Source organism: Buteo buteo, chromosome 7 (genome assembly GCF_964188355.1).
Source record: "Buteo buteo chromosome 7, bButBut1.hap1.1, whole genome shotgun sequence".
NCBI lineage: Eukaryota > Metazoa > Chordata > Aves > Accipitriformes > Accipitridae > Buteo > Buteo buteo.
Window position 1 is genome coordinate 30073452 of NC_134177.1, and position 13424 is coordinate 30086875.

General features: G+C 40.7%; 1 protein-coding gene across 9 annotated transcripts in view; it reads right to left on the reverse strand.

Moving 5' to 3' along the window:
* DGKD (diacylglycerol kinase delta) overlaps nucleotides 1–13424 on the reverse strand; it is a 72232-nt gene that overhangs the window by 23881 nt on the left and 34927 nt on the right. For all 9 annotated transcript variants that reach the window (XM_075032049.1, XM_075032043.1, XM_075032044.1 and 6 more), the window contains 6 exons: nucleotides 5918–6022; nucleotides 4950–5082; nucleotides 3976–4082; nucleotides 3218–3343; nucleotides 1983–2085; nucleotides 1307–1469 (listed from right to left, as the gene is read on the reverse strand). In XM_075032049.1, coding sequence (XP_074888150.1) covers nucleotides 1307–1469; nucleotides 1983–2085; nucleotides 3218–3343; nucleotides 3976–4082; nucleotides 4950–5082; nucleotides 5918–6022 — 737 coding nt within the window. The remainder of the gene's footprint in view (nucleotides 1–1306; nucleotides 1470–1982; nucleotides 2086–3217; nucleotides 3344–3975; nucleotides 4083–4949; nucleotides 5083–5917; nucleotides 6023–13424) is intronic.

Consider the following 13424-nt stretch of genomic DNA (forward strand, 5'->3'; position numbering starts at 1 on the left):
CTGTTTCTTCAAGCATTGTGGACACTTAAAAAATGGCTATCAGAAATTACAACATCTTATGGCACAGTTTGACTAGCACCAGCTGAGAATATTTAAATTATCAGGAAGCAGCCTTTACCCTGTACCATCATTTCCTTTTTAAGGAAGCATATAAAAGCAGCTGTTTTAGAAGTGTGTACCACAGCTTGAGAAAATAATTGATTCCCTCCCTTCCCTTCTGTCCTGCTTAAAAGCACAATTCCTCTCTACAGTCAGTCCAACTGCAGAGGGGAAGAAGAAAAATATTTCATTTTAAAAGTTTTCTGTAAATTATTTATCAGCCAAACATATCCCCTGGACAGCACGCTGCAGTTTTAAAGGCCAGTGTTTTGCAATGCACTATGGCAAGAAACTACAATAGTTCTTAGGAGAGCAGAACCTAATGGTCACTCATCCGAGAGTGGACACTCCCAGATTTAGCACCCTGCATCTACAGGTCTTATGTGATAGACTTTGAGTCACGTTTAGAAAAATATGAAGGAACTTCACCTTGTGTGGACTCTTATTATAAGAAGCACCCATTCATGACAAAAGTTACTGAAATACAATGCAACAGAGCAACATCTGGAAGGGGGCAAACTAGAGACCAAACTTTTTTTTTTAAACAGAATTGCAGAAATACACTAAAGGAATTTATTCCACAGCACTCACTTTTTTTTTTGTATCCATAGATATTCTAGTCTAATATGGTAAACAAGCCTGAAACGTCATCTAGATCCCAGGGCAGAACCAACTTTAGCAAAAGCACTCATAAAAGGTGTTTTCCCAATATCACCATAAAATCATTAAGGGATGGAAATTTCACATACTTCCCAAGTAAGTTATTTCTGGAAAAATCTCAATTTGAAAATATTAATTTGCTACCTATGACATTTGTCTGTTCACCTGATCTAACTGAAGTTAATTCTTGTTAACAGTACATCAGGATGCCTGGTTACAAGTCTGTTTGCTGGCAAGTTTTCTGGATGCAAGCTTTCCATGCTTGGTTGTCTTCCAGGGGAGTGTTTCCGGAATCCCCCCCAAATCTCTCAAGCTGTCCTGCTGTTACTGATGAATGGCAATAATAACCTTTTTCAACAACATTTTTGGTTTTAGCTAATCAATAACACTAAACACAGAGAGGGTAAAGCCCCTCCAAACTTCCTATGTGTTCAGCCTTCTCTGAGGAATAGGCTCCTTGTTATATTTGGGGATGAGCTTATAATCAATCACCCGTACTTCTCTGGTATTTACAAGGAATGTGTACTTCCATAGAATATCTGCTTACCCAAGGTGAGGTCCTCCATTCATGAGGTCAAAGACCTGGGCTGGATTCAGTAGCTGTTTGAATCTTCGTAGAAATTTTACGCCTTGGTTGTCTCCACTTTTTGAGTTGACAAAGACCAACAAAGGGCTTGTGCAAGAAGGGGGACAAGTAGCTTTCCAGAAACCTGTCGGGGAAGAGGGAAGGGAGAGGGAGGAAAAGCCAAGAGATGTGAAGCTGCCCATGGAGATGGAGTGAGAAAAAAAACCCAACACCCCAGCACAGCTATGAAGAAGCTAATACTTTCCTTGTGCTTATGGCACTCACTGGGTAAATGCCAAACGTTCACAGCCCTGAATCCAGCACGAACCACACCTCATGCTGCCAAATGTCACACTTATCTCCTAGCAGTATGCAAAACTTTCAGCTTCCCCAACCTTCCCAAACTGCTTCTGCAATATAGTTATTCTCAACAAATTTTAACAGCTGCAGCTCAGCAAGCACTGATGTTACAGGTTAATAAACCAAATGCAAAAGCAAACAGTTCACTACCATACTTCAGCAATGTCTTCCAGTTTTGAATTTCAGCAACACCAGAAGCAGAATTTTCAGCTGATAGAATCTGGCATTAATAGTGTTAGCTGAAGGGACTGTGACTGAGAGGAAGAGAAAGAAGGCACTACTTACTAGTGATACTTACCATCTGAATCAATGCTGTTAAGAGCAGTAGGAGGAATGACAGATACTTTGCACAGCCCAAGAGGGCACTTGTTTGGCAACAACTCTTTACATGCTGTGTGTACCTGAAAACACCACACACACACACACAAAAAAAAAAAAAAAAAAAAAGAAAATCATTCAGACCCTTTTGGGCACTGTGGTATAACTCATAAAGCCACCCAACAAGAGGCTGGAAAGGAAGAATAAGACAGGAAGAGGGGGCAAATCCAAGGAAATGTCAATCAATAAAGTTATTTTAAGCGTGATCTACTCAGAGTCTTCTACTAATGCTCCTCTTTCCATTAGTATGTACTTTTTCTGCCATTTGCATTTATGAGACTAGCACTTTGAGTGCTGAGAGGACCAGATAACAGATTCTGTGGCTTTAAGAGCCTTCAGGTATTCTGCTTTCAAAATCCTAGCCTCAGTTGAGAGATCAAAAGTAGCAAGAAAAAAAGCTGGGAATTCAAGAAAGCAAAAAACAAAGCAGGGAGACATGAGGGACATCAAGAGGTAAGACAAGAAGGGACATTAAGAGGTAAGAGAAGAAGGGATTAATAAAGCCACCCAAAAAAGGAAATACAAAGCAGAGTAGGGCACTTGGGTCATTTCTGGTACCCAATGACTGCAAGATAGAGGGTTTGCCTGGGGTTTGAGCCCCCACCCCCCATATTATAAACACATATTTTGTGATACTTCTCTTATTAATATTACAGACACCTGGAAACATAGCAAGATCTGCATCACTGCAGTGGTTACGCAAGAGAAACCTATTGCAATGGGAAGGGAAATTGCTGTTATTAAAACAGCTTAGTATTCCTTATCGTCCTTTTTTGTTGTACCTTTCCAACTTGTAGAAATGACAAATAATGGCTCCTTAAAAACCAACATCTGCCTGAGGCACTGATTCATATCTAGTGTAATTAGATTCTTCTATGAAAGCTCACTATAGAATGAAAATGAGCTTGCAGAGAAGCCAGACACTTATTTGAGGTCTTACTTCTATGCATCACAGTGATACTTTTTAGCACAAATTTAAATTTCTCTCTCTTGCAAGCAGTTTATCATCTGGAGAAAGAACAATAAAGTCCTTCATGGCAAATACTGACAGCACGGTTAGAGATTTCATTTTAAGTAAATGTCATTAAAAGAACACACCAAAGAGCTGATCAAAGACTATCCTCTTACTGAAATGATCACATCTATTCAACTCACCATGGCTTTGCACCAAAGGCAGCGCCAGTCTTGCAAGCGTAGGACACTGCCACAGGTTTTATCACACACAGTGCATTTGGCACTCACAGGCAGGTTTCCTTCCAACCACTGATGTGGCATTGAGATCTGCATATGGTACAGAGGGAGAGAAGCAATATGAACTTTCCAGAGTGCAACTCAAGGGTGCAGGATACACTGTGGAACTGAGACATACAGAGAAGCAAGTCTTTATATGCACTGTTTAAGGACAGCAATGGCAATTTCTAGAAAACACCTGAGGACCTCTTTTGGCATTTTACATCACACTGAAGCACAAAGAGACCAGGTGACTCGCCCCAGGCTACCCAGGAAACACTGACTTGCATTAGACACCCCATATGCTAAGGTACTCATTTACACCTTGGTTGTCTCCACTTTTTGAGTTGACAAAGACCAACAAAGGGCTTGTGCAAGAAGGGGGACAAGTAGCCTTTTCTTTTATTTTTCTTTTGACAAAATTCAGACCAGGTTCCCCATGCCTCCAATTATTTAACCTCAACTCCCCCAGTCCATAGCAGGAGTCTCTTCATATTAAGGAGTCCTTGTGACCCTGGTTGGACTTTTCACACAGAATCTCATGCTCTGAACAGTAAAGGCTTTTCCCACATCGCTAACACATAAAGGCAGAATCTGCTATTTGTACAGTGAAGACAGCTGTAGAGCACATGCCAGTGCTTTCACATCACGATAAGGCTAGAAGAGTTAAGACTAATGCCTACCCCATCTTCATCCTCAATGATATCCTTCCCAATAGAGGCCAGAGTTGTCCACTTGCAATTATTGGTTGCCCGCACAGCACACCGCTTGTGGGCTTTAAACTTGCACACTAGAGAGGAAGAGAAGAGTATATTAATCCTGCCTCAGAATGTATAATGTGTCAGTCTGTGCCAAAAGCTTTCCCAAGTGACCATATTTGGCTCCAGAAGAAAGCATGGGTACACACTATCCTTGTTAGCGCTGCCAAAACTATCAGCTCTAAGCGTACTGAGTAAGATGAGCTAGCTATTAATTCCTGACTTGCCACTTTTGCCAGTTTTAGTTATCACCTTGTTAAATTTGACATGATTTACATAGTCATACACTCCTGCATCCTTTTACACAGTGTGGGTGTAACCTCATTCACACTAGAAGCATGAGCTCTATGCAGCCAGGCATGTCTGCTATGCCAAAGCTGAAAAAGAATAACCTCCTGGCATTCAAACACTTCACCAGGATGTTCTTACCAATGTGATTATTCTTACGAACAGGAGTATTCATATGAATATTCTATCTGATAGCTCAGAAGTATATACCTGTTCACTTCAGAAGCATGACTTTAATAAGGGATGACAGTATTTAGGTATATGGGAAAAAAGTAATCAGCTATATTACTATCAGGTCCAACACTAAAACCAGCATAAAAACATCATCACTTCTATTATCCTTTTACAAAACACCAAGATCCTGATCTTGACTTCTGCAGGATAATTCTCTGTGAAGCCAAAGGGATTCAGCAGCAAAAAGTTTCAGCATCAGGTCCAGAAAAGACCTCTAGTCTCCTACAGAACCTGTAGCGCTCTCAAGTTTATTATGCAGCATTTTTCTACATCTTTTTGCAGACTGTTAACAACATTCCTCTTAAATTATCTCTGGAACATGGCATTGAGCCATAAAGACTACACTCCCAAAACAGGAGACAAGCCAGCACCTTTACCTTCACATGAGAGCCCATGTGATGTGACTCCAGATAATGCCTCCCGACACACATTGCAGTACGTTGGCCGAGCATGTGAGCAGGCGTACCAGTTATGCATCCCTGAGAAATGGTCCATGCTATACTGGGTAGACTAATAAAATAAATGTATTACAGCAAAGTCTAAAATAGAGCAACAAGACTTTTTTTCCTTAAAACAAAGACTTGCACATAGCAGTCAGGAAAGGCAGAAACAGAACACTTTTACTAGGGAAGAGTAGGTCACATGCAGTTTATACACACCAGCTGTAACTCAAGAAGGTCTTTAAGCCAGAAGTGACCACTTGAAGAAGCAGCCACACCTTCATTCCTGCTCCTGTCCTACCTCCCAACCTTGTCTCACTAAAAGTGTGTGTAGGGAAATGACCTGGAGAATTTATCTACTGGAGAGCTGACCCTTCCCTTCTCCTTTTTCTTGTTGGATTAAGTTTTCAGCAAGATCAGTTCCCCAAACTGGTTTATTGCACAGCAGAGGAATGCTTGTGCCAGCATAAGGGAGGAGACAACAGGGAGACAAGCATCAGAGCGGGGAAAACACAACAGGGCTTCTTTTAGTGGCAGTGCTGGCCCCAGAAAGCAAACAGATGTACTGAAGTAGGCAGAATACCAAGCAGGCGCGACGTGATTTAGAACAGGGAGGATAACTGAAGATTGAAAAGACAATGGGAGGAGAACTGTGTTTCATAACCTACCCATACCGTGAGAAGTGCTCTCAAAGTTACCAAGGGAGAGTATACAAAGCCACAAGCATTCTTTGCAGAATCACTTCAGTGTATCTGGGGTAGTTTTTACTGAAGGCCTAACACTATACCCATTATAGTAATAAAACCACCTTCTATTAACTTCACTGAAAGCTGACTCCAATCTCATAACAAGCTGTTATTTAGGAGATGAGGCACAGAGTGCAAAGGAACACCTTTTCCTATTACCTCAAAATGTTCACGGTTTTGTACAGTCTTCAGTGCTGCAATCCAATCTTCCATCTCTTTTCTGTTATCAGCACAAAGGATGAGCTTCCGACATGGAGTGATAATCTGAAGACAGAAAATTAATAACGTGTATTCTGGGCATGTCAGTGACAGACAGCAGGAGAACACATTATCACTAGTGTAGTCTATTGAAGCTATTTTCAGAGGCAATGATCTGCACAACAGAACAGAAGTTGCACCTTTCAACCATGTTTCTCTTCCACCGTAACATACCTTAATTCCTTCATAAATGTACAGAGCCACAGAGATTTTTAGCTGTCATTCCCAATACTGAACCAAGTAAAGAAATCTCTCATATCCAAATAACAGCACAACACAAATCAAGCACAGAGCAGTAGGAGCTAACATATTACATGTGCAGACCTTGCATAAGTGTTTTTTTAAGTACTTAATGACTTTTTGAATTGGCAACAACATTAAAACACTTTGTTAACAGCATAATACACCAGTTTCTAGCAATCAACGAATTAGATAACATACCCTGTAACATCATACTAAAAATCTGTTTGGAGTCATGACAAACATGGCGAGGGAGGAGGGAAGAAATCAAACAAAATAAGCAATCCAGAAGAGAAATCATTGTATTTTGAACCATCATGTCTCCTCAGGACTTGTTCTATGTTTATTATGTAAAAGTTATTCCAACAAATGTTCCACTAGCAGCTTGAGGTTATGGTGAGCTTGCCTTCCTCTAAAAATACTGTCCTCAGTGTGTTTCTACCTTGGTTTAATTCCCATGCATTAGTTGCCCTGTGTTCAATAAACAATTCAGCGTTTTAACAAACCAGTAGAAGACATGCAGGGTGGCCGAAGCTCCCCTCTGCCCAGGAAGGCAGACAGGTCTCTGTGTATCCTACCGCCAATGCCCTCTCCTTTTGTCAGATGGAGGCAGCAGAGAGAAGTAAAAGCTCCTAGCTCTTCGGAGGAGCATGTCTGCTGTCCACAGGGCTGCTCATTCAGCTGGGGTCCAGACTTGACTACAAATCAACAACGGTATTCTTCCTAAGACAAAAGTCTTTCTTCCCCACACTGTAGTTATCTTATCTTACTGTCTTTTGTGCACACCTCTGTACTGATTTCCATCAAACTGTCTTCTTAAATTAGACCAACACCAAAGTGTTTGCAAGGCCTGGATTTAAGAAAAGCTGCATTAAGGTTGAACACCATTAACAAAAATCAAAAGGCTCCCCTTTATGTCAACTGTAAAAACTTCCAGCAGCCTAGACTCTCCTGTGCCCCTCTACATTTTGTACATGAAAAAGAACTGTCTACATCATCTGCTTTTCCAGCAAATTGTGCCCTAGCATCTGAAATAACAGATTAAAACAAACTAGGATTGTGTCAGGTTGATGAGGCCCATGTGGCTCTTGCAAGCATGCAACCAAACTTTTGTTAATGAACTCTAAAAAACCCATGCACATCACCCCAATACATGACCCCTGTTAACTACTGTTTTCCAATCTGTTTCTCACTTCTCTCATTATCACTCATAAAACAGATTAAAAATAAAACCTCTCAAGTTGAACATCAAACTTTTAGTTGAAGTGCCTCAGAGCGTTCACTAAGAAATGTGTATGTAATGCCAACAAAAAGATACACCTGTAAATTTCTGCTTTAAGCTCTTCAATTTTCAAAATATATTTCTTTTCATTGGATAGATTGCAGCATTCATCTGCAATAACACTAACTTTACGCAGAGGCATTACCAATACCTAGAAAAGGGTGCTACAGGCAGATTAAGTAGGCAATGAATGGAGCTAAATACCTTTCTAAAGCAAGGACTGGCCATTCATATTAGAAACACAGTTTTGGCATGGAACATTCTCTCTTGGACATAATGACCAGATCTGTATCAATTGTAAGCAAACAGAAATAAATATTTACAATTCTCTAAAAATAAAACTTTGAAGAACTCCTTCCCTCTTCCCTGATTTTTCCTTTAAATAATTCCAGCTCTGAAAAAATTTATTCCCAAAGAAGTTAATCATAGGAATCTTTCTTTTTCCTTGGAAAAGTGAGTGGTTAACTCTTATTTCCATCAAACACTCTGGTATGTAAGAATCACTACCCTAGAGAAACCTTTTACAGAGCATGAAACACTACTGCAAAAATCAGCATGAAGTTAGAGAAGAATGAGCAGCATCTCTGAAGTCCTGCTAAGACGCAGCAGCTTTTTCCCTGGAAGTAAAACCAAGTTCAAATAATTTGTTCAGACAGCACAGGGACCCATTTTTTTCTGGTGGCAAAGCCAAGAACATCTATAACTGCATATGTACAACGGTACCCTATGTGAAGTCCAAACATCCTAGGATGAAGCATCCAAGGACCTTTCATCACTTTAAAACCAGCCAGTTTTTATAAGGAACCACCAGTTCATTCAACTAGCCACTGGCACACGCTTGGGCAGGCGGGAAAAATAATTTAAAACAGTAGGTAAAATTAAATTATTATCATAACAATCCCATTTCAGAACACTCCTATTCAGTGATGTCCCTTTTCCTATTTTTCTCTCTATTTTGAAGGAAAAAAAACCAAAAAAAAGGCAAATGCAAAGTATATAGTATCATTTTAAAATCACCCTGGAAGACATGAAATCTAAAATATTGGCATAAAATACAGAAATGCCGACACTCCTTTAATAAGAATTAATTCTGAGGCTACTGACTTCCTGGATCACTGGAGAGACTGTCCAATATAGAAAACTACTAATTCCTTCTTAAGTCACCTACTGCATCATCTTAAAAATCCCCACATTCAGTGTTGGACAACCTTCTGTTCAAAGAACAAAGTTAAAGTTTAAAAGACAAGAGGACAAATAAGGAGACCAAGAAGATTTTCATACTTGAATCATCCAGACAAAGAGCCACAGTACTAAAATAAAGGGTCTGTTGTGTAACTACAGAACTGCAAATAAAATGTAACTTTGTGCAAGATAAATCTATGAAGAGCATTCCCCATTAGTCAGTTCTAAAGCAACATTTGCATTGGGATTTAGTGCTACCAACAGAGATGGGAAATAAAAGAACACAATCTCAAACCTCACTCCTATTCTAAGGAGGAAAAATTGGGACAATTCAGGCTTCACTGTGAAGGACAGATAAGATTTTAATGTAACTAGTGTAACAATTCTTTGGGGAAATTAAGAAACCATACAAACCTGTTTTTTTGATTAACATGCAGTGGTGTTACAGTTAAACATTTTAATGACGATAATTAAGAATCCAGAAACATGTTAATAGGGACACTTCCTTCGCAGAGTGGTTCAACAGCTCTTGCCTTTCATACAGCCTCACACACACAACAGCCAACACTGGGTACCTTGTCAGTGTAAGACACTCCTGCTTTCCCTGCACTGCAGGCAGCTGCTGGTCTCTTACCTGCACAGGCTGATGTGCAACAGGCATGCCACTACACTGGTCCTGAATAAGGGCAGAACTGAGATGAACAGAAACATGCTCTTACTCACATGGAGAGAAAAACACTCATCCCATCACTTTCACCTCCTCCTACTTAAGCCAGTAATTTCAACTCCAGACATCCATCTGTTGAAGGATACTAACAGAGAGAGAAAGGCTATTACATACACTGCGCTCTCTAGACGAGACTGATGATCAGTCTAACATCTCACACACAAAAAAAAAATTAAAAAAAAAAATATCATTCTTGTCATCTTCAGAAGAAGCCACAGGAATCTTCCCCTTGAAAAGCTGTCCTTTCCCAGCCAGGGAGTCTGGGACGTTTGATCTCAGCTACAGCCGTGATGAGCCGATGCTCTGGAACACGAGGCTTGGTTATCCCTCTTGGCAAACAAGGCTAGAAATGAGCATGGTCCAGCTATTTTTTATGTTCCGGCTACAGCTTTTGACTAACATCCTGGAACAGTATATTCCACAGGATGACGACGCACTAGGTGAAGTAGCATTTCCTTTTATTTGTTCTAAATTTACAAAGCAGTAATGTCATCCAGTGACCTCTTGTTCTCATATAAACGGAGGGCACAAAAACAATGATCTGATTGCTTTTGAGTTAGGATGGGGGCTGCCTTGCTAGGAGTTAAAAAAAACCATAATAAAAAGTTTTAAGATTTATTTGTAATCTCATACATTTTTGGCCTGTTTGGGAATTGGCAGAAATCTGTTCCTGCCCTGAAACAGGTCAGAATTTTATCTAGATATGAACAATTACATAAATTAAAAATGCTTGTTCTTCCTAAAAAGGGAATATTAAAAACTAACATACTTTTTTGATCCTAAATGCTATTGAACTTTTGGGTGTGGTTCTTCAGATTTCACTTCCTAGTAGGAACTGGATGCCCAGATACCCATGTGCCCAGAGCTCACTACATGGTGACTTTATTGAGCCCTAACACTGACCAGCAAAACAGCTCAACAACAGTCGGCGGGGGGGAAGCTGCCAATCCCTCTAATCAATCCTGAAGAGCCATAAGGATGGATGGGAATGGCAGAAAGGCTTAAAGACATTTCAAATCAGGACACAGCTTAATTTACCAACTCCTCACTGCATATAAAACACCAGAAATTTCTTTTGCAGGAATTACGGTGATGATCTACTACCCACCAGGTCAACCCTTTGCAGATAGTTATGTGCCCTCTAAGCAGATGAGCCATCTCAAGTCTATTAGAGAAAGTCAGTTTTCAAGCTTGCTCACTCTAAATCTAAAAAAAATCTAAATCTGAAAAAAGCCATACCTTCACTGGCTGTCTTGTGCAAATATTGATGCTCCCCTGACACTTCTCCAAAAGCTAGCTTCATCTCCTCTGTCTCTTCCTCATACAGCACATGCCCCCTTACCAGCTGTTAGCCCCCACCCCTCATGTTGACCCACACTCCCCTGTCCAAAGCCAACACCAGTTTACTGACATTTCAAACCAGGCCAGCTGGCAAACAACAAAGCCAACCAAAGAAAATTTCTCATTTCACATTCTAATAATGGACTGGGCATCCCTGGATGTCCTTCCCCAATGAACAGCTGTGAATAATTGTATTAGAAAGGCAGTCCAAAAAAGACTCCTTATATTAGACCAAATTTTAAATAGAAATCTGCCATACTTCACCCTTTGGTGTTTTGCTGTACTGAGCGACCTTCCTCCACCCAACAGCTGGAGCATAAACTTCATTCTCTGGTCTTGCTGTCATCAAAGATGACTTTATCATCTCTGCTCACTTCCTCTTTCAGTATTTTCTGGCTGCCTAGAAACTTCTCAGCAAAAAAGTGACAGTCTGGCCAAACATGCATTGAGACTGTTTCTTATCAGAGTAGATCTGGTGAGCTCAGTGACCACAAAAGATGGCAAAACAAGTTAAGATCACACTGGCCCAATCACAGAGCTGGCTGAAGAAACGCTGCAGGGGGAGACGGGGCAGGGAGGACATACAACTTTGCTAAACATAGTTTTTCTGATGCGATACATTTCTCAGAATGACCAAAAGCGGGTGTATGAGAACACCTGCTCATTCTGACTGCTTCCTTTTACTCACATCCTGTTCAAATACAGTCTTATGTTCAAAGGTGGTAGCCATAAATCCCTCAAAGAGATCCTGGATTATTCCAAACATTTGATGAGGTGCGTACAGGGACAACAAAAATTTCTGGAGCTCAAAAGACCTAGGAACTGCAACTAGAAAAAAATAAAATAGCTGCAAGAACGGTCCTGGTGCAGGCAAAAACTTCAGCTTGATCACATGTGGCAAAGGCGGGGAAAATGTTCACCATCTCTGTAGCTAACTGCTATGTCTGCTTTTGTATACTGGAGTAAGCTCTTGCATCCCATGAACCCCAAAACTCAGGAAGGAAAATTGGGTGAGATTATAACAAGGACCCAGCCATTTTATCCACTTCAGTTCCTGTTCCAGCAACAGCGGTGGTTAAATGAACACTGGCATACGTTAAAACACATTGCCTGTGTTCATCAACAAGATTCACAAACCAGCAAAGTCATTATATGTTTCAAACACTATCGCTGAACTCACAGAAGGCAAAACGGACTAAGTGTGGATTAAGCAATGCTACTGCCTTAGTAAATACACAAGGTTAAAAAGTAGACTGTGAAAAAGGGAGAAGAAAGGAAAATGAAAATACGAGTTTCAGACTCAAACATGTCCTTTACACTTAAAATCTTAAAAGCCTGTCTCATTGATGTTAGCTTCTGAAACAATCTGGAGCTGAGCATCAGGCCACCAAAGCCTTAGACAGCAAGTCAGCATGATTTTAGTAGGTCTCTCTAGTTTGGAAGAGAGAAATACTACGAGTATCAATGCCTAGACTCATGGGGGACCGAGGCTTGCCCTATGCCACAGACAACATCCCTCTTTCAATCTGCCATTCAGCTTTGACCCAGTTTTGCCGACAAATTCAGCCCCATTAACTCACTGCAATGGTCAGTTAGAGCTCTCTAGAATTGCACTGATTCTCTTTCCTGAAAACCTGGATGCTACCCTGAAGGGGAAAGAAAAAAGAAGCTTTTATATGACACTGGAGGAATGCACCAGTTTTATATTTATTTTTATAGTGCAAGATCTTTATTTCCTGCTAAAATGACCATCTTCCACCTATGGAAACTCTAATTTCCACCAAATAAAACAAGTCGTTAATGTTCTTATAGTTGTGCCAAATTCTGCCTTTTTCTTTTTTTTTTTTTAAAATAGCAATAACAGGATTTTCCTCAAAGCCCTAAGTGCCCAAACCTCTGTTTGCACTATCCCCAACTTCCATGTGGCTGTTTTACCTTAATTCTCAATCTCTAAAATCCAAGACAGCTCATTTCCATAGGAAAATGGCTAAAGCACATGGTGTGGCCTCTTTAGGACCATTTTTAGGTTCATTCATCTTGCAATACGTACCTCATCTGCCAGGTGAGGTTGCACAGGTTGCAATTACAAGCACATCTTCTCTGAGCACTGTCATTGGCACTTACGGCTGCTGCACTGTGCCCACAGATCAAGTTCAACTCATGCTGACCCTCCATCTGTGCTTTCTCCCAGTCCCTGTCTTCCCCGATTCCGCAGCGGGAAAGCAGACCAGACAGAGCGTTGCCTGGGAAAATTATCATCTCTCATACCAGGGTCACATTCCTACATGCTTCTGGAAACTCTGTTCCTAAACAAGGCACATTCCTGTTCTTGGCAATTGGTAAGAGGAGCACAGACAAGGAGAGGATTCTAGGACTTTTGCAATCACTTAACAGATGTCAAAACCTAGAGTATGCAAGAAGGTCTTTGCCACTGTTAGCATTTAAGAAATGCAGACAATCCTGGTAATTAGTGCAATATTAATCACTAGAGATCTACATGGACAGAGCGGCACCAAATGGGAACCGACAGGGCTCCCATGCCCAGTGCCAGAGCATCTTAGCACAGCTCCATTATCCACCCACCTTCCACTTCATGCAGCAGATGCAAACATACATCCCTTCTTCATCTGTTTTCC